Source organism: Vombatus ursinus, unplaced genomic scaffold, assembly GCF_900497805.2.
Source record: "Vombatus ursinus unplaced genomic scaffold, bare-nosed wombat genome assembly UNPS02005286.1, whole genome shotgun sequence".
Classification (NCBI taxonomy): Eukaryota; Metazoa; Chordata; class Mammalia; order Diprotodontia; family Vombatidae; genus Vombatus; species Vombatus ursinus.
This window is the reverse complement of record NW_020945064.1, coordinates 8,835,039-8,857,133: the sequence shown is the minus strand read 5'-3', so window position 1 is coordinate 8,857,133 and position 22,095 is coordinate 8,835,039. Positions and strand designations below refer to the sequence as shown.

The 22,095-nt window shown below is 44.6% G+C and overlaps 1 protein-coding gene across 6 annotated transcripts in view; it reads right to left on the bottom strand.

Moving 5' to 3' along the window:
* The window catches only part of KLHDC4 (kelch domain containing 4), a 93,714-nt gene that overhangs the window by 1,469 nt on the left and 70,150 nt on the right, over nucleotides 1-22,095 (bottom strand). For all 6 annotated transcript variants that reach the window (XM_027847731.1, XM_027847732.1, XM_027847733.1 and 3 more), the window contains 4 exons: nucleotides 15,684-15,762; nucleotides 6,689-6,897; nucleotides 2,969-3,371; nucleotides 558-674 (listed from right to left, as the gene is read on the bottom strand). In XM_027847731.1, coding sequence (XP_027703532.1) covers nucleotides 558-674; nucleotides 2,969-3,371; nucleotides 6,689-6,897; nucleotides 15,684-15,762 — 808 coding nt within the window. The remainder of the gene's footprint in view (nucleotides 1-557; nucleotides 675-2,968; nucleotides 3,372-6,688; nucleotides 6,898-15,683; nucleotides 15,763-22,095) is intronic.

Sequence of the window (22,095 nt, the reverse complement as noted above, 5' to 3'; positions counted from 1 at the left end):
CGTAAGGGTCGATCTAGACTGACCTGGAAAGTCCCTTCTGCGCTCTGAGCGAGTCACTTCACAAAAGAAGACGTAAGAGGACTTTCTAAATAGCAAGTTCTCTCCTGGTGCACTTTAAGTGATTCTATGTTTTTTAAACCCCAATTTATGAAGAAAATATTTATGGCTCAAAAGCTACACTTTCGGTTAAAAAGAACAAGGTAACGATTAAAACCAAAAGACTGTCCTCCATCCTCATCTTTTTTTTTTTTTTTGATGCACCTGTTCCAGGTTGTGTACAAATTTCTCTTGCTTTGGTGAAGTTTCTCCTTAGGAAAGTCTAGAACAGGGGTGGGGAACCTGCGGCCTTAAGGCCCTGGTTCTCTAAGCCCCCTGGTCTACAAGGACTGGCCACACAAAGTGCCGATTGACTGGTTCAATTAACAAGCCTCCACACCCTGCTCTGCAGCGTTTCACTCTGCCAACAAACCTTCAGCTTGTCTCATCTTTAGGAGGCCCCACCAAACCCTCCCCCTCAACCCCAGAGGCTTAAAAGATGAATGAGCATGACCCCATACCTTCATCCTCTTCACTTTCTTCCTCTGTTTCCTCATCTTCTTCCTCCTCTCCCCCTTCGGCTCCTTCTACCTCATCTTCGTCTTCCGAGTCACTTTCCTCCAACCATTCTTGAGTTTCTTCAACAGTAAAATCAATCAATCAGTAAAACTAAGGCCCAGGTATATCAGGAGAGAACTCCAATACATACTCTCTCAATAATCCATTATTGAGGAAACACATGATTTGAAACCTAACCCTCCCCTCCCCCAGACCCTGCAAGGAGACAGTTCAGGGTCTGATTAAAGGAGAGGGAAGCATGGGAAGACTTAGCTGAACCATGAAAAAAGCCCAAGACAACACGCAAAGATCAGAAATGAACAGGTTTCAAAGAGCAAATTCACAGCTTGGATGGGAGGAGAAGATGCTGAGTCTGACAAGTGAAGCTTCTCTGCCAGAACCCCAACCCTGCCTGCTTCCTCTGACACGCCATACAGAACTCTGCTTTCAGCTACTGGGGAGGGAACAATGAGGAAGAAGGGAAACAAAACGAAGCACTCGGCACCACAGAAGAAGGGAAAAAAGGCAGCATTTTCTGAATAACAAATTCTGAGGACTCAGGCCACATGCAGGGCTCTAGACTGGTAGAGAAGGCAGGGCGATGATCCCTCAGAAGGTGGCAAAGAAGCTGCCTGGCACCCAAGGACAGAAAGTGTGAATCACCCAGAGCCAATCCTTCTACCCTTCCCCAGATACCCTCTATGGGGAACAATGATGCTAATATTAATTCGGTAGGGCTGGGAACTTGGTTTAATTTAATTTTTAAGGTTTCTTCTCCCCCTTTAATGCTCTTCCATTAATTTATATAGACTTTAAAGCTCAGAATCTTTTAATAGCACTAACTCTAGGGAAATGAAGTCTGAAAAAGTTGACTTGGCTGGTCAAAATTAAAGCAGCAGTTTAAGATTTTTTTTAAATGCACACTAGCACAATATCTATTCCACGGCTGGATACACCCCACAAATTCATGTTTTCCATGGTGTGAACAATGAGTGCTTTAGCCACCTGCCCAGTTCCAGTCTATCCATGGAAGGAGGAGGAAGGGATATCCTGGCCCACTTTCTGCTGGGGGCTCTGCTGCTAACTGAGATGTGCTCACCACATCAAGGTGGAGAACTTCTCTTCTAGCCTAACCCAAGCCAATAACAGAACCGTGTAGGGGGAAGAGTCACTAGAGCTTGGTGCAACGCTCAAACTGGGATTTTTAACTCCGTGTACTTTCCTCTCACCAACTCTCAGGTAGGGAGAGCAGATGGTCCCAGGTGGGCCATGTGAGCTGAGCTCCTTTGTTACAACACAGCTGACCAGAGTAGCTGCTGGGCTCCCTCTTCCCGTTCTTTCCTTCTCAACCTACAAGAGAGACAACTTTCCTTCCCTCTCCGGGGCCTCCCACTTGCACACTCTCATCTCGCCCTCTCTAACTGGATTTGCCTACTCCAAGCTTTGAGGACTCACTGCTTCCCCAAGTCTGCCTTCTCATCATCTGCTATGTTCAACTGCAATGACTTTTAAAAGTTTTCATTAAAAAAATCCTGTGCTTTAAGGGTCCCCTTTTAGTGTCACATTGCATTTTACACACAATATCAACATTTTCTCAAAATCTATCAGTTTCCCAAGATCTCGCCATTGCTTGTTGCTCCTGTAGGGCAAGGAAGGTATTTCCCATTCTGCAGCCTCTCATCTCTTTTTCGTTCTATAAAGCAGGAGATACCCTCCCTAGCACCAACCCTATTGATTTTTCGTCATTCTTTAGTCCTGAGTCTCAAAGAGGAGTAGTAAGCTACCTGAGTCCTGAACAATTTTCTTTCCTTTAGAAAAAAGTAAATGGAAATGAACACTGATGAATGAAGAATCAGAGGAAACACTTCAGAACTGACAATAAATAAGGCTAAAGAATTCAAAGTCAGAGGTACAAAAAGATTGCTAGAGGAGACTAATCTACACCAAGTTTAGTTCTTGTGCATGAACACAGCAAGTCTGACAACCTGAGGAACAAGGCAATGACTCACCTGTCAGCAGCGCCCCACAAGGCCACCACTCAAAAGATATGTAGACGAGTCAACAAGTCTGATCCGTGGTTAACAACAGTCCTGTGATATAACTAACCACAGCTGTCTGAAGACACCACGACATGGGAACTGCATTTTTTAAATATATATTTTGTTCTATCAGCCTGTCTGTCCCTAAAGCTCAGACTGTTGATGGATGAAGGAAAACGGAATAATGATGAAACCAGCCAAGCGAATTATGCTGGGGAATGAGTAAGAAGAAAGTGAGAACGGTTTGGATAAGAGCTCTCCCAAGGCCTTTGGGAACTCTGTTTCTCTGTCTGTCTGTCTGTCTCTGTCTCCTGTCAACCCCAACCCAAGCTTACTAGGATCCATGTCTACCAAGACCTTCCATTCCTCCATCTTGTGCAGATCAATGCAGTAGAAGTCATTGAGGGTGAACTGGCGGTCCCCAGCTTCAAACATGCCCCCATAGACGTAGAGCACCCCTTGCTTCACGGCCAGCATGGCATTCGAGCGAGCACAGGGCTCCACCAAAGGGCCACCGGCCTCATCAGAAGCTTCCTCCTCTTCAGACTCAGACACTGCTAACGTCCCAGCGACAGGGATCACTTGTTTAATAGTCATGACTGTCCCATCCTCGGCCACCACCTCTCTGATCTCCTCCTGCGGCTGCTGGGGGTGGCTTTCTTCCCTCTCCTGATTCTCGACACTCTCGGGCTCTGGTTTCTTGCCTCGCCTGCGTTTCCTCTTCTCTGTCTTAGGGCCCTGTTAATGAGAGGAAAGCACATGACTAGGACACAACAAGCTTTAATAATTGTATGTGAAGCGAACAATCTAAATGAGAGACACAAAGGTCAGAGTGACTTCACCCCTCCAGGCTCCTCCACTCAGGACACACTTTCACAGCCCGGCTGAAAACCTTCACACCCGCACGCTGGTGACCTACAGCAGGCAGATGGCACTGGACCAAGAGGAACTGACCCTCTCTCTTCAGCTGCCCGCATCCAGGCTGGGGAACGGGAGGCAGGAGAAACAAGCCTGCTTCACCACAGAATCAAGACTCGAGCAGTGAATGGGAACTTCAGGCCCTGACTGGGAAACCTTCCATACCTCCCGAGGCTGGAAAAGGAACACCACCAATTCAGAAGAAGTCACTGGCTCTCCAAGAAAGCCTGTCTTGAGTAAAAATCAAATTTGCTCCTAAGGGCCAACTCCGACGACGGGAGAGAGCCCACACTGAATCCCTCCCCACGCCACAAGGCTGACTGAACAATGCCCGTCAGAGAGCCCATGCAGTGGAGATAAATGGTCTGCCAGAGGAGTCAAAGCCCTCACTTCCAAAGGTTTTCCACATGAAAAACTATTTTTAGATTGTTTTCCTAAGGAAAGAAAGCTTCTCCAAATTACCCCATGTATTCAATCCTCTCTTCTCCTCCCACATGATGACTAGTGTTGCCCTGGTAACTTTACATGATAAATTTACTGCTTTCTCTAACTTTGTGTCAAATGTGGATTGAATCTGGGTTATTTCATTTCCTCCGCCTGTAATCGGTGTGACTTTGGACAAGCCGTTAAAGCCCTCTGAGCCTGTTTCCTCACCCCTCGATGGGAAAGGAACTGCCTTTTCCTTGTACTATAGGGGTTTAAGAATCTCCTAAGAAGGGATAGGACAGGACTTTGAAAAGGACTCTCTAAACGTGAAGCCCTCCTAGAACTGTCTAGAGCAAACCAGGCTTCTTCAGAGAATGGATGCCAGTCTCTCATCGGGACCTCTGTGACCAGGCAACTAGAAATACCTTCTACAAATCTTCATTTTAGCTAAAGTGGAAAAATCCTCATTTAAAACAGTCCAGCTGAAGAAGCCATTCTACTGGCTATGGCTCACCTGGGGGTACAGACCTTAAAGTGCAGAAATACACAAAAAGATGAGAAAGTGAGAGAGAACGCCTGGAGAAGGGAGAAAGGGGAAAGTGAGGTCACTACAACAGCTGAGTGGGGCACAGGGGCCATTCATAAAAAGCTCTGAAATCCCCATATAGTGATAGTGATAGCTTTCTAATAAACTCTTTAATTAAAAGAGGAGAAAAGTCAGGAACCACAACCAAAGAGCTCTAAATCTAAAAATGCTGTAAAGCATTTCCCTGGTGACTGCTTTCAATGGGAAAAATCCAGCATTATCTAGGTTTTCAAATTTCCCTCCATCTCAAGCACCAGGAAAGGTCTGGTCCAAGCAGATTTTCTCTTCTCCTTGCCTCAGCCCACTGCCCCTCTGGGCCACTGCCTCCACTCCAGGCTCGGCCCCCCACTACTCATCTGGGCCACCTCCCCCCGTTCCAGGCTCGGGCCCCTGCTGCTCTTTCCCCTGGCCCTTAATTTGTCTTGTCTCCTGTTCCCTCTCAGGGCTTGGTTCACAGAAGCTGTGAATGTTGTTCATGAGCAGTGATTAGTCAGTAACATGTTCTCCCTCCCCAGCCACAGACCTACATTTTTCAGAGGAAGTTTCCAGGACACTCAATACCTTAAACCAAAGGAATGAATGACTCGAGTTGAGTACTTCAGCTCAATGAGGGAAATATTTGTGGGCAAAAACCTTTTATTGCTATTAAAATGTCAACTGTGCCTAGAGTTCTGTCCTAAAATCAGAGGCCAAAGCTGATTATCTTCTCTTCCCTGCCCTAAGTTAACAACAACCCAGGTATAAATTCTGGCTGTTAACAACGATTTTAAAAGACTACGTGAACTGCAAAGTTTTCATAACCACATGAAAGGATGCTCCAAATCACTAATAACAAGAGAAATGCAAATCAAAACAACCTTAAGGTTTCACCTCACACCTTGCAAAGATGACAAGAAATGGCAACAGCTAGTGTTGGAGGGGCTGCAAGTCGCACACTCATCCACTGCTGGTGGAGCTGTGAAATGCACAACCATTTTGGAAAGCAACGTGGAAACATAAAATGTCTATGCCCTTTGAACCAGAGACTCCATCACTGGACCTATCTCCCAAGGAAGCCACTGCCAGGAAGAAAGTTCCTATCAACTCCGAAATATTTATAGCAACACTTTTTGGGATAGCAAAGAATTGGAAACAAAGTGGATGTCCATCAACTGGGAAATGGCTAAACAAATCTCAGTACAGGAATGGAGTGGAATATTCCTACATTATAAGAAATGATGCGTGTAATGACTACAGAGAAGCCTAGAAAGATCGACATGAACTGATGCAGCAGGGGGTCAGCAGAGCCAAGAATACAACACACGGTGACTGTGACATAAGTGGAAAGAAGTGTACACCAACAAATCAAAAGTAAATGTAACAAAATCATCAAGGTCAAGCAGGACTCTAAGAAGAGAGGAGAGGACGCTTTCTGTGGAGTGGGGAGGCCCAGGGGAGTGGGGGAAACCCAGGCATTACACAGGGTTTCAGGCTTCATCAACGCATCAATAGGCTGTGCGGACCTCTATCTCCTCTCTACAAAAACACTACTGGTTATATGGGCAGCTCTTGGGGAGGGCGAGAGGGGGAGCTACTGGGAACAACTACGATGGTGAAGAAAGAGAAAACATCAATAAATGCTTATCTTGAAAAAACACGTGTTTCTACGATGGGGGGGAGTTCCACTTTCCTCAGTGTAGGCCCGATGGTGTCTGAAGCATGAGGGCCCGGGCCTCCTTCAGGGGAAACCATGCTTCCTCTGTTAACAAAGTCTAACAATCAGGAACAGCCTCATTTCATGAGGCAGATAGGTGGCGCAGAGGATACAGAGCCGGACGGGGAGGCAGGCGGCCCAAGTTCAAATCTTGTCTCCCACAGTTACCAGCTGTATAACCCCGGACAAGGGTTAAACTGCCTACCTCAGTTTCTTCATCTGTAAAATGGAGATAATAAAGGCATCTCCCTCACAAGGTTGTTGTAAGATCAAATGAGGTAAAGTGTGAGACAGTAAACCCCACTGCCCACCCCAAACAGGTCAAGGCAAAGACACGAGAGGAGGAAACACAGACAAGAACGTATCTTTGTGCCAAAGGACACTGTGGTTACAATACATCTTAGCGTGGGGGGGAGGGATTCATGGAGGTACCTTCAGCTGTCCTGCAAACCAGCGGTTCTTGGCGATGTCATAGAAGTACAGGTCATTGAAGAAGTCCCCCTCAATGCTTTCCTCCTCTTCTTCGTCACAAACGCCCCCAAAGAGCAGCGTCCGCCCATTGGGAGCCACGGCCACAGAGAAACCAGACCTGGGAGTGGGCTTTACTCCAGAGGGGCTGACTCGAGTCCACATCCACTTGTCTGTTAAGGGGAGAGCGGAGAAGCACAGGCATTATGGGAAGAGAGAAAAATGGGCCTTCTTCCGTCCAGTCACGGAAACCTGCCCCATGTCACTCAGCCTGCTGCCCCAGGCACAGCAGAATTCATATGAGGAGAAGGGAAAGCATGAGAGAGCTCCACTCTTTTGCTCCCTGCACTAATCTTCCCCAGGGGAGGCTGGCTAAGAAAATGGGCCAAGGTCAGCATGTTCTTGTACTGATTTATAAATTCTGAAACTTCAATACATTACCATAAAATATTAAAATATTCAAAAACCTCTTGAGGAGCTAAAAGGACCCCTCAGGCCTATAAATGGGACCAGAAGACAGCAATCATTGCCCCAATTTATTTTTTCATTAATTTTTTTTTTAGTGTAAGACAATGAGTCAACAAGAATTTATTAAATGCTTACTATGTACTAAACACTGGGGATACAAAGAAAAGCAAAAACAGTCCCTGCCTTCAAAGAGCTTACATTCTAATGGGGGAGAAAATGGGAACCTAACAGATATACCCAAGATACTTCCTGAGAAGACAACACGAATTACATCTAAATAAAAAAAAAAGAGCAATAATACTAATGGCCCCAGAGGTCTATAGACAGGAGGCACAGAGTGCCTTAGCATTAGCTAACCCATGTCATACATGCACACATACACGTATATACGTTTGTATACACTAATATATTACATATGTGTGTATATCTTTAAGATGTGCAAAGTGCTTTACATACGTTATATCATTTAATCCTCATAATAACCCTGTGGGGCAAGTGCTATTATTAATCTCCACTTTACAGATGCAGAAAATGAGACGGAGGCTAAGTGGCTTGCCCCAGGTCACGGAAGGCGCTGGACTCAGCGCTCTAACCATTAGGCCACAATAAACCGTGGATCTTAGCGTTAACTTAAAGTCCAGACCTCGTATGGATGAGGGATATCTGGCAGGGCAGGTCACCCACCCAATGTAATTGCTTTAAATATTTCAATGTCTTGCTGGTTTTAAAAAATGTTCTTCATGATTATTTACACTTGCTAGTTAAAATGCCCTGTAAATCCATGTGTTTCTTTTTCCCATCTTTCCCACAAAGCTTCAATTATGCAAGCAAACATGATTTACACCACTCCCTCAACCTGAACACTTCAAGATACATTTTTTAAGGAAGGGACAAGTCAGTCAGTCAGTCAGTCAACTGACATATATTAAGCACTTACTAAGTGCCAGGCACTGGGCTAAAGGTTGTGGGTACTGGGGAGACAAAAATAGACCAAAGAGCATCCCTGCCCTCAAGGAGCTCCCAGTTGGATAAACAGGACTAATTAACAGCAGGCAGACCTGGAATTAAGAGGGGTTGGGGGCAGCTTCCTGTAGAAGGTGGGATTTTAGCTGGGACATGAAAGAAGCCAGAGAGGTCAGGAGTCAGAGCGGTCCAGGCACCAGGCACAGCCAGAGGCCAGCGTCACCGCTTGGGGAATAAGGGGTAAGGAGTCTGGAAAGGGAGGAGAGGGTGAGGCGATGAAGGACTGTGCATGCCAAGTGCAGCACTGTGTATCTGATCTGGAGGAGACAGGGAGCCCCTGCAGGTTACTGAGTGGAGGGGCTGACGGCCATGAAAGCACAACAGTCTCAGCAGTAACCATGAAAAGCCAGACTTGGTTCATGGGGGGCAGGGAGGCCTCTCTAGCCACATCTGATAAGTGACAGGAGATCCATACATGGTGATGCTTATTTTTTTAAAATTTATTTTACTTCTAATTTATGGACTAAAACTAACATTTCCATAACATAGTATAATAAGAAAGATGACTGCACATGGAACTGCAAATCTACTATGTACGACTTGCTATTCCTTTTAAATATACAACAAAGTTATCATGTAAATTTCTTTTTTTTCCAAACCCAGCCCACTTCATACACCAGTGAAGCTTCTGTCAAGTTCTACACTAATGAGCTTTTTCAAAAGCAAGGATTTAAGGGCACCCAAGGACTCACTATTTAAAGGAACACCAGGAGAGATTATGTTCACAGAGTCAAAGACCCTTTTGCAACTGAAGCTCTCATAGCAGGAAACTGAGATTTAATTCATGGACTTGTTAGCATAACTGTCAATCAATCCACATGTGTCTATTAAGCCCCTCTCTGTGCCAAGAGCTGTGCATCTTCACCCGAAGCCCCCAACATCTCTCTTCTCCGGATGCCCACAGACGGCACGTCATTACCGCTTGCTGCACTGCGGCCCCTCTTGGCCCAGGCAAATTTTATTCTGGGCCCTTCAAAGAGCATGGCATTTACCACATGGAAACTTTTTTTTTAAAAACATATTCCAAGAATAACTAGGAAGCTATCCTTAACTTTAAGTTGATACACGTATGCTTTCATCACAAAATCACAGACTTGGAAACGACCACCAAACTCCCTTCACAGCATTTCAAACAAGTGGTCCCAGGGCCTTCCACTGAAGACCTCTCCCTGGGAAGCCCATTCCAATTTTGGACGGTCAAAGGGCTTGGCTTCTTTTCCTCACCGAGAGCCAAAATCAGCCTCTGCCACTTCCGTAGTCTTCTCCCAGCGCCATATTCTAGGGCCAAACAAGCAAATCATATCCCTCTTCCGTAGGAAAATGCTTCAATTTAATAGGGCATCCCATTTAATTGGAAGTTTGAACAGTGGAGCTGAACAAAAAAAAGGATGTTTCGTATTCTCATTTCTTCCATTCATCCAGTGAAAAAGGCAAATGTCACCGATTATACTGCATTGATATGAACATTTCTGGAGTACTGTCATTTTGGGAAACTTTATCCAGCCACCTTGTGTGTAACATGGCCCAGTGGTCCAAGTAAAATACAAACATTCAATGTAAAGAGGCTGAATTTCCTTACCCAGATTTTTAAAAGTCCGGCATACCCATATATCCAATCTGGTTATCTAGCACCCCAGAATGCTATGCCACAATCGCCTCCCTCTCTCCACAGGAAGGAACAGAAAAGAGAAAAACCAAAGAAGGATAATCATCCAGGTAATGAGCAATTCTTATACACGTTAATCAATGAGGAAGAATTCAAAATGTTATGTTTGAAAAAAAAAACTGTAACGGACTTGATATCTCAACATAGCAACATAGGAATGTCCTCACATAATGTATGAAAAATCAAAAAATGAAAACTCTCTGATGCTTGAAAATAAGCATACATAAATAAAAGTACAGCTTTCCGCTGATTCACATGCTAAACTGGTCCTGGAGTAAATTTCAGTAAGAATTACGGACACTAATAGAGCACTGTGCAGTTTACAAAGCACCTGACTCTACAAGGAAACAGCCCTCCAATATCAACCTCCGCCCAGGGGACCGAGGTGGCACAGTATATGGTCAAGCACCAGATTGGAGGTTCAAATCCAACCGTAGATATTTACTAGCTCTGTGACCCTGGGCAAGTCACCTAACCGCCTTGTCTCAGTTTCCTTATCTGTAATAGGTACTGATAACAGCACCTACCTCCCAGGAGTTGCTGTCAGGATCTAATGAGTTAACACTTGTACAAAAGCGCTCTATAAATGCTAAAGCTATTATTACTACTAGGAGGCATCGTATCTTATCAGACACTATCCTCGAGGCTTCATTTGCTGTTCTGGGAATTCTAAAAGTCATACAAGTTCTTTTTGTTTTTTATTTTATATTTTATTTTTTATTTTTAATACGTGTTTTTAAAACTTTGGGTTACAAATGTTCTCCCTTCCTCCCTCCCCACCCACCCTCATTGAAAACGCAAGTATCTCGATACAGGTTATAGATGTGTAGTCATGCAAAACACTTCCACATAGTCCTGTTGTGAAAAACGAAGTATATTTCCCTTCATCCAATCCTACCTCCCATTTATTCTATTCTCTCTTTTGACCCTGTCCCTCCTCAGAAGTGTTTGCTTTTGATTATCCCCTCCCCCAATCTGCCCTCCCCTCTATCAACCCCCTGCTCTTTTGTTCCCTTCCCCCCTTATTTTCCTGTAGGGTAAGAGAGATTTCCATACCCCATTGTGTATGTTATTCTCTCCTTAAGCCAAATGCTATGAGAATAAGATTCACTCAATCTCTCTCACCTTCCCCCATTTCCCCTCCACTGTAAAAGCCTTTTCTTGTCTGTTTCATGTGAGATATTTTACCTCATTCTACTTCTCCCTTTCTCCTTTTCCCAGTATAATCCTCTCTCACCCCTTAATTTTATTTTCCAGATTATCACCCCTTCATCTTCAACTCACCCTGTGCCCTCTATCTATCTATACATCCATATAATTTTTTCCCCTCCCACTACCCTAATACTGACAAAGGACTCATGAGTTACAAATATCATCCTTCCCTGCAGGAATGTAAATAGCTCAACCCAAATAAGTGTCTTATGATTTCTCTTTCCTGTTTACCTCTTTCATGTTTCACTTGAGTCTTGTATTTGAAGGTCAAATTTTCTATTCTGCTCTGGTCTTTTCTTCCACAGGCATGCTTGAAAGTCCCCTATTTCATTGAATGACCATTTTTTACCCTGAAGGATTATACTCAGCTTTGCTGGGTAGGTGATTCTAGGTTGTAGTCCTAACTCCTTTGCCCCCCAGAATATCATACTCCATGCTCTCCGGACCCTTAATGCAGAAGCTGCTGAATCTTGTGTTATCCTGATTGTGTTTCCCTAATACTTGAATTGTTTCGTTCTGGCTGCTTGCAATAACTTCTCCTTGACCTGGGAATTCTGGAATTTGGCTACAACATTCCTAGGAGTTTTCCTTTGGGGATCTCTTTCAGGAGGTGATCGGTGGATTCTTTCAATTTCTATTTTGCCCTCTGGTTCTAAAATATCAGGGCAGTTTTCCTTGATAATTTCTTGAAAGATGATGTCGACCTTTTTTGATCATGGCTTTCAGATAGTCCAATAATTTTTAAGTTCTCTGTCCTGGATCTATTTTCCAGGTCAGTTGTTTTTCCAATGAGATATTTCACACTCTCTTCTGTTTTTTCATTCCTTATGATTAGCGTTACAGTGCCTTGATTTCTCAAATTGTCCCTATCTTCCAATTTCTCCATTCTAATTTTTAAGGAAATATTTTCTTCAGTAAGCTTTTGGACTTCCTTTTCCATTTGGCCAATTTTGCTTTTAAGGGCAATCTTCTCCTCACTGGCTTTTTGGACCTCTTTTGCCATTTGGGTTAGGCTATTTTTTAAGGTGTTATTTTCTTCAGTATTTTTTTGGGTCTCCTTTAGCATCACTTTCAGTTTTTCCTCTACTTCTCTTACTTGCTTCTCAAAATCCTTTTTGAGCTCTTCCATGGCCTGGGACCCAATCATATTTTTCTTGGAGGCTTTGGATGTAGGAGCTTTGGCTTCGTTGTCTTCTTCTGGTTGTATGTTTTGATCTTCTTTGTCATCAAAGTAAGATAATATAGTCTGACTCTTTTTGCGCTGCTTGCTCATGACCCCAGCCAATTACTTGAGTCATAAATTCTTTGTTAAGGTAGGAGTCTGTTTCCAGTGTGGAGAATGTACTGTCCCAAGCTTCAGGGGTTTTGTGCAGCTGTTTTCAGAGATGTTTCTAGGGACCTGTAAATTTTCAGTTCTTCCAAGGTGCTATGAACAAGGGGGGGGTGGTGTTTACTCCCGTCCTGGCCTGTGCTCTGGTCTATGAGCACTCTTTTCTGTCTTGGAACTGTGAGGAGGGTTTCCTCTCCACAGCCACTACGAGCTCCACCACACCAGCGCTCCTCCTCGCCCCAGGACTACCACCCAGAACTGTGACCCAGATCCAAGCACGGGCAAAGCAAGAGAATCCTGCACCAGCAGAGAGATCCCTGCAATCCCTCTCTGATGAGCCACTTGATTCCCCCTCAGTCTGTGGGCCAGAAGCTCAGGAGGCAGCCGCTGCCCCCGCTGAGCTCGGGGACTAGAGCTGAGACCACCGGCTTCTCTCTCTCACCACAGACACAGACTTTTCCCTTCTAAGATGTCTTTGGAAACCGCCACAGCTGCCTGCGATTCAGTCCTCTGAGACCTGCTCCAGGTTCTCTGCAGCCTTCGCGCCCACATCGAACTGCGCTCCTTTCCCCGTTTGGTGCGATATACCTTTCAGATCAACCATCCAGGCTGTCTTGGGCTGGAATTTTGTCTCGCTCCGTCTTTTTGTGGGTTCTGCTGCTTTAGAATTTGTTTGGAGCCAATTTTTACAGGTATTTGCAGGGGTTTGGGGAATACCTCAAGCAAGTCACTGCTTTTATTCTACCATCTTGGCTCCTCCCCCAAAAGTCATACAAGCTCTGACACTTGACTGTTAGTTGAGTGATATCCTCTTTTTTAGAATTAGGACGAAGCATAAAAATTGCATAGTACCAAATACTTCAAGGAAGGGGGAAGAAAAAAATTCTTGCTCACTCAAATACTAAATGTATAGATTGTTTACGAAGCCACCAAGCAGAAAACAATTACCTCTGCCAGGATTAACTAGTGAGCAAATCTTTCCTAACTATGGGCCCATTATCTTCAAGGTCCTGACAACATCCTCTCTAACGTTTACTACTTCTGAAACGCCACTTTTGAGTAACCAATTGTAAAAATTATTCATACCTTTTAAAAGGAAGGAGAAAAGCACCACAGAGCTTTTCCAGCAGCAGCCCCCAGGATGGCCATTACTATGTGGGTCTCTCTGAAATGCATTTAATTCGGCAAATTTGGTGTGTGTGTGCACATACATGTGTGCATATGAAGGGGGGCACAAAAAGGAGCCCGAGCTGACCCTCAGACCTACTGATGTTAGAAGGGGACAAGCAGGGCCAACAAATCACTGCAAAGCAAGTAGACGCCTACCTACCTTTCTGAGATTTTCCCCAATTGTGACCCTTTACCAAGCCTCTTTTCTAGACAAACTGGAACATCAGCTATTCCCTGAATTCCACCGTCCGCTGCCCCCGACTCTGTGAATCTGAACAAGCTCTGCTGGCATGGACACCCTCCCCCCTCTTCTATCTCCACCCTCCTGTAGCAGGAAGCATTCCCTGATGCCCAGGCGTGAGCGCTCTTCCATGTGTGGACAGGTCCCATCCATTCTATAGAAAGCAAGCTGCCTGAGGGAAGGAGCTGCTGTCTTGTGGTCCTTCTATCTCAGCACCTGGCAGTGTCAATGGATGCTTGTCGGACTAACTCGAATCCAAGTCCAGACAAGAAGCCCATACATGTTAACGCTCTATCCTCCAAAATACACCTTGCATGTTAATAATAATGCAACAGACACACCCCTATGGAGCCCTTTACCTACACTATGACATTTGAGCCTCAAATCAACCCTGTGGGGCAAGCACTACAAACCCACCTGGCAGAAGAAGAAACTCATTCTTGGTGAGCCTACGTGACTTGCCCATGACCACATGACTAGAAAAGGTTGGAGGTGGGATTTGAACTTAGGCCTTTCCTGCCTTCAAATCCACCACTCTATACACCACACTTCACTGCCTTTAATAGTTTAGAGAGAGGATCCTACGCTGAAGGTAGGAGGCCTGGTGAGTGCCTACAATGCCCATCACGTGGGTGCCTGGCTACACACAGACAACAGACAGCCTTGGTCCTACCGGGGAAATCCTGGGAGAGAAGGAGGCCGTCAGTGAGAAAGTGCCCACTGCCACATCTGGGGCCACTCCACCAGGCCGTGTCCTCAGGGGGCATGGACAGCTTTCCTCATCACGGGGTGAAGTTCCTCCAAGGCACATTTAGAACAAAGGGAGGAGAGGAAGATTCATCTGTTCATCACAGCTTTCTATACCACTCAAATGTGTGAAACATCACAGAAGTGCCTGAACCTGATCTTGGAGAAGGAAGAAAAAGGTAAATTATGGTTCATTTTGTTGTGGTTGTTAACATTAAAACAGATCCAAAATAAGGGTTGTTTCCAGGGGATGCTGAGACCACGGAGATCATCTAAGGATCCAACCCTTTCACTTTACAGATGAAAAAACGGAGGCCCAGAGAGGTTCAATGACTGACCCAAGATCACAGAGCTAGTCAGTCAGTGATGGTGCTAGAACTGGAAATCAGGTCCAGACGCTCAGAGTGTGGGTCTAAATTCTGGCTGGGGAAGGTCTCTGGGGCTCCATTTCCTCCCTGATTTAAAAAGAGGGCCCCTTGATCCTGAGATTCCTGTGGCCCCCTGATGTCCATGATCACACGGGGATGCAGTGGGGTCAGAGGGCTAGTCCCAAACCCATGAAGAAAAATCCAGAAAAAGGTTCTAGACTCAAGCATCAATGCTAGAAAAAATGCACAATTGTACAAACTGACCAACAATGAAATGAGCAGAACCAGGAAAACAATTTACACAGTTACGAGGACACTGTTAAAAACAAACGATTCTGAAAGCGCTAAGGATTCTGATCGACGTGATTGTCACCCACAATGCAGTATGCTGTCCTCCTCCTCCTCCTCCCAGAAGCGATGGAGTCACATAGGACGGACGACAAAAGAAAGGTGTCCGCACGCGCCAAGGAGAGCGTTTAGGCCAGGCCGTGTGCATTGATGAACTGGAATATTAAAGGGTCCCTCGCTGAGCTCTGATCCTCCACATGCTGCCTTGTCCTGGGCTTCCTACTCAGCCCACTCTCGAGCCACCTCTGATAATCCCCCATCATTATCTTGTTTCTCTAATGAAAAAAGCTTTCATGGATCAGGGGTGAAAGGAGGCCTGGCTTTTAACAACTGCCTCGAGCCAGGGCTGGTCTGAGCAGGCCCCAGGAGCCCCCCAGCTACTGTACCTTCTTCCTTGCCTTCCTCGCATTTCAGCAGGAACATGTCCGAATGCAGAGTGCCCCTGTCAACATCCTTCTTCACTCTCTGCAAAAGGAAAAGGGAGATTCAGGTAATTGGCACCGGCATCTATACCCAAACATCCCAGTTAGTGCATCCTCATAAGATATGGAGTTCTTACAGTTTTTTTTGTGCATTGCAGACCCCTTGGGCAGTTGGGTAGAGACAATGAACCCCTTCTCAAAATCATGGTGTTTATTTTTATTTAAATTCATAATTAAGGAAATGCTAAATTTATGTTAGAGGTTAGTGAAAATAAGTGTCATTTTTTTTCCCTATCCAAGGGTTCATGCCTCTTCTGAAATCTCTCCGTAGCCCCTTGGTTAAAAAACTTAGACTGAAAGGGAGATTTAGAGCTGGAAGGGACCTTAGTGCAGTCCCCCTGCTTTGCAGAAAGGGAAACTGAGTCCCAGAAAAGTTAAGTGACTTGTATTAAGTTCTTTTAGGCCTTAAGTGGCAGAGCTGGAATTTGAACCAGTGCCTTCAGACTCCAAATCCAGCCCTCCTCCTGCTGTGAACGCTGCGGCCCTTATTTAACTATGTGATTTCCCTGAGCTGTCAGGTTCCCAATACCAAGGAGAAGCTCCCCGAAATGTTTTGGTCTTCTGCTCTGGAGCTCCTCGTAAGGAGAGCCTGGTTTTCCTGTTCTTTTCCTTCCATGCCAGATGAGTAGATGAAAAAGGATTCAATTTAGTAAGTGATCATCACTTCTGTATCCTTGACTTTGAACTCATTATCTCAAAATTAAGTATATGACTGACAATTCATTCTCTAATTAAGAATGGAGACGGGGAAAAAAGTGAAGAGGAAAAAACCCGACAGCTCTGATTACCATATGTTCAAGCTTAAAATATCCTCCTCCTGCCCTCCTTCTCCCTGGAGCTCCGCACAATGGCTTTCACCCGACTTGCTCTATTATAAGGTGGCACCATTCAATACCACCACGGGTGACTTTTTTTCTTTTTCTGTTTTAACTCCCATTGATATTATATGCACTCAAATATATGAGAACCAAAGAAAGACAGGAAAAGCAAAAGCAAAACAGGAAATAAACACCCAAATAAAGCCAATCACAGAGTAAAATCAAAACCAAAATCAAAAACTGCAAACAATGAAGCAAAGTAACAAAAAATCACTGTGAACCAACACCTTCAGTTATCTACTGGTAGATAAAGGGCATGTGGATCTTACAACTCAAGTTCCACCCCTCCCCACCAGGTCTAGTTCTTGCTTATTTGTAACTGCCACCATCTTATAAAGAAGGGGTTCTTAACCTTGGGTCTGTGAACTTTCTTTTTTTTAACACTTTGATAACCATATTTCAATATACTTTGCTTCCTTTGTAATCCTATGTATTTTATTTTATGTCTCCGGGGTCTATGAGCTTCACTAGATGCCCCATGCATCCACAACACAAAAAAAAAAGTTAAAAACATTCATTATAAATGGAGATTCAGCCTAGTGGGCAAAATATCAAACTAATACTTCATCAAACAACTGGCCGCCCAAATGAAATTAATTAAATTATTTTTAAAAATAATCTCACTTTCCAATGACTGAATTACTCTAGAACTTTAGGTAATAACTAAGCCCAAATGTATCTTAAGTCTTCTTATCTCCATCTCTAACTAGTGTTACCATCCTAGCCAGGTTTGGCACCATTACTCACCCCAGCGTAGACAGGCTTTCACCTCATATCTTTGCAAACATCACAAATCATCACTATAATAGTGGTAGTGGTGATGATGATGATGATGATGATGATGATGACAGAGGCAGCTATGGGGTACACCACTGGTCCTGGAGTCAGGAAGACCTGGGTTCAAATCCAGCCTCAAACACTTACTAGCTGTGTAACTCTGGGCAAGTTACTTAGCCTCTGTCTGCCTCAGTTTTCCCATCTGTAAATGAAGATAATAATAGCACCTACCTCCCAGTGTTGTCGTGGAAAAACAAAGGAGATGACATTTGTAAAATGTTGGTACACATAGGCACTTAATAAATACTTATTCCCAGGGGCAGCTAGGTGGCACAGTGGATAGAGCACCAGCCCTGAAGTCAGGAGGACCTGAGTTCAAATCTGGCCTCAGACCAAACACTTGACACTTACTAGCTGTGTGACCCTGGGCAAGTCACTTAACCCCAATTGCCTAAAAACAAAACAAATAAATACTTATTCTCTTCCTTTCCCTCTCCCTAGCAACTTTCAGTATGTTTTAGGGATTCTTCACTTTCATTTGTACCAATGTCAGACAGGTTACAAATGCTCAACATTAGAAGGAACTTAACAGCGCATCAGCAGTGTAATTTTTAGAAATGCCTCCTTTTCAATAATGATGATAGCTAGAATTTATATAGTACTACCTGGCTCCCAGTGCACTTTACATATGTTAAATTAGCAAAGATGACAAAAGATAGGAAGAGTCTATTTGGAGGGCTTGTGAGAAGTCAGGCATAACAATGCATTGTTGGTGGACCTTCTGATCAGTCCAACCATTCTGAAAAGCAATTTGGAATCATGCAAATAAAGTCACTAAACCATCCATACTCTTTGACCCAGATATTCCATTCCTAGGCTTATATCCCAAGGAGGCCATCACCACATACACCAAAATATTTAAGGCAGCACTTTTTGTGACAGCAAAGAACTGGAAACAAAGTAGATGCCCGTCAATAAGTGAATAGATAACACCGTGATAGGTGAAAGTCACGGGATAATCCTGTGCTATAAGAAACGACTACTATGATGAATAGGGAGAAGCACTGAAATTCTTCCATGACCTGATGCAAAGTGAAGTCAGTGACGATGACCTCAGTGATGTCAATGTAAAGAACAGTAACAGTAAAACAATCGAACTGACTGAATGTTGCCAAATTTAAAAGAATAATGGTCCCACAGAAGGGATATGGATAGATCAGGGTGGACAACCTGCGGCCTCGAGGCCACATGTGGCCTTCTAGGTCCTTGGCTGCGGCCTTTTGACTGAGTCCAAGTTTTACAGAGTAAATCCTTTTATGAAGGGGATGTGTTCCATGAAGTCTGGATTCAGTCAAAGGACCTCACTTGAGGACCTAGAGGGCCACATGTAGCCTCAAGGCTGCGGGTTCCACACCCCTGAGATAGATACTTCCCCCTCCTCCTTTGTAGGTGTGGGTATGTAGGACTGAGCAGAGGGAAGAACTGTCCATGAGTGTACAACACTGTATATAGTGTCAATTTTTTCAGTTTTTGATTGGTTTTTCTAAGTCCCCTCCACCTTCACTTCTTTTTTACATTTTTTAAATAAAATTCTTTGTTACAAGGTATAGTTATCTGGGAGGAGGAAGGGAAGGGCACAGGGAGAAATTTGGGCAATGTAAAAACTAAAGATACCAATAAAAATCTTTAAAAAAAGTTCCCTCCTTTTAAACCAGAACATTAAATTACACCCCTTGTTTCCTAGAAGTTGTCAACTAGATAGGAATAAAGTTTGGTTAGCCTAGTGCTCTGCTTCAGTTTGAAAGACCAAAGAGTGGCATTAGAAGAGTATCTGAAGGAATGACTAAGAAGACACAAAAACCAAGTAGCTCCTAATTCCCTCACAGCTGTCAGAGCATTATTTACAAGTACTAGAAATTCTGAAATTGGCCATACCCACAGTCAGATATAAGAAAAACACATTTCAAAGGCAAAGTTGTTTTCTGTTTTTGTTTTAATTATCTACCATTTTAGATGGTCTGGGCCATTAGTGCAGTGGACAGTGTCACTTAAATTTACTTCTCCCAGAGTGGATCAGATCCTGGCTTGGTGAAAAAAAATCACACGGCCAGAATCTGCCTGACTTTTCCAAACGGTGACTTTCTAGCTCCCAAGAACAATGAGCCTGGGCTAAGATGCCTTGAAGGATGAGGACCTTGAGAGGTGGAGATAAAAACAAGTACCACCTTTCCAGGCCATGGACTGTCAAGTTCCAGGTGCAGTAAACATGGCAGGGGGACTAGAACTGAGAGGGCACCCACGGAATCCACGTGAGAGCAGGCCAGAAAGGGAGGCCAGAGCCAGATGGTGGAAAGTCTTTGGCAAAGGAGGTTGCAATTTATTCCACTGAAGGCTTCTTTAAAAATTAAATATTTTCCCCCAATTAACAAGCAGTTGTTTTCTCCCCTTCCCTTCTTCCCTGACTGGGAAGAAAAAGAAAAACAAAATCCTTGTAACAAATTGGGCCATCCAGCTAAATGAATCCTTGCCCATTCTGTACCTCTCTGGTGGGAGATGGGCAGCATATACCATCACTAGTCCTCTGTCTGGAACTTAGGTAGAGCTTGGCCGTCAAAGCTTACTGTCTAATGCTGCTGTTACTCTTCAGAAGACTTAAGAACTCTGAAAAACCCGATGATTTACTCTGATTCCAGAGGACCAAGGATGAGAGGCAAAGGACTCATGGGCCAATGCAGAAACAAGGCGGGGTTTGTTTGGGTTTTTTGCCTGACTATAAATATGTGTGTGTGTGTGTCTACGTGTATGTGTCTGTGTTTTCAATTGAGAAGGGGCAGAAGTTGGGGAGAGAGAACAGATTTTTGTTAATTGAAAAAAAAATTAAAACAATGCTGTTGTTATTGCATAAATTATTCTCTAAGTTGTGCTCATTGCACTCAGCCTAAGTTCATACAATAGTAATATAGTAGCTAGCACTTACAAGGTGTTTTAAGGTTTCCAAAGCGCTTTACAATTATCTCATTTTAGCCTCTCAAGAACTCCAGAAGGTAGGTGCTGTTATTATCTCCACTTTAAAGACGAAGAAACTAGGGCAAAGTGACTTGCCCAGGGTCGCAGAGCTAGTAAGTGCTTGAGGCTGGATTTGAACTCAGGTCTTCTGGACTCCAGGTCTAGTACTCTATGCACTGCACCACCTAACTGATGGGTATAACATGGAACCTGAGATTTAATTTGCATTTTCTAATTATTATTTGGAACATTTTTTTTCATATTACCGTTAATAGTTTGGACTCACTGTAGTTAAAGGAGAAGAATGTCAGGGTCAGATCAGTGCCTTAAGATGATTCTGCCAGATGTCTGGAGGCAGCACCAACCATCAGAGTGACCAGAAAGTGGAGAGGCTGATGAAGAGGCTGCTGCAATAATCACAGCAAGGAGCGATGGGAGGCAGCCGCGTGAATGGAGATGAGGCATCACCAGATGGGAGGGATGTTGTGAAGGTAACCATCTCTGAGACCGGGCAAGTGACTGACTGCGGAGGATGAGGAAGGGTAAAGAGTTAGGTACGTAGTCAAGTTACGAGCCTGAATGATGAGGAGGATGGTAGTGTTCTTAAAAGAAATAGGGAAGTCTGGAGAAGGGTCAGTTTTAAAGGGAAGGATGGTGACTTGGAGATGCCAATGGGACATTAAGGTGGCTGTGCCTAGCAGATTGTTACCAGTACAAAACTGGAGTGCAAGAGAAAGATTAAGATTAAGGCTAGATGGACAGATCTGGGAATTACATGCATAAAGAAAATTAAATCCATGGGAGCTAAGATCCTCAAGAGAAGACCCAGGACAGCATTCTAGGGGATACTTTGAATAGAAGACAGATGAAGGACTAGCAAAAGACTGAAAAGGAACAGTTAAATACAAAGCAATTAACGTCAACAGGGACAGTGTTATGGAAACCAGGGGAGACGGAAGCGTCCAAGAGAACGGGCCGATGGATGGAGAGATCGAGAGGATGCCAGAAGAAAGACTTCTTTTCGCTCATGGGAACCCTCCACTTCTCAGCTGCTCCTGCAGTTTCGGTAGCGGAGGAGAGGTCCAGAAGAGGCGGGCGTGGGCGTGAGTAGACCAGCTCCTCCTCTTGGTCCAGTGTGCTGGGGAACATGAAAGGGAGAGCAGCCTGCACAGGAGAGGGCGCAGGTTTCCTCCAAGTGCCAGACAGGAAGAGCGTGGGATGAAGCGACGGGTGAAACAGAATCTCTTACAATTGAGTGGCAGTGCCAAAGAGCCCAATGGGAGGGCCAAGGTGGAAAGGGACGAGAGGGAGCAAAGGAAAAACATCCTCATCTCACGAGACTTCAGAGACCGGCCGAGGGCATCAAGAGATGAGAATCTGCCAGCCACAGCCAGAAGGATGGAGCGACTAAGGCCCCTGCCTTTCAAAGCTCTTTCCTGACTCAAATGGACACCGAAGCAATGAGCGTCAATATCCATAGACTGTCAAACTCTGGGGAGCTGGGACCAGAGGAAGCACAAAGTTTTGGCAGGCAAAAATGGCAATGAAAGCTTGGCGACTGGATCCTGAGGACTGGCTTAGTGCCAGCAATGGAGCCTCATCCCAGGCTGATGGAGGATGGGAAACACCTGGGAGACGGCCAACATCCACAGCAT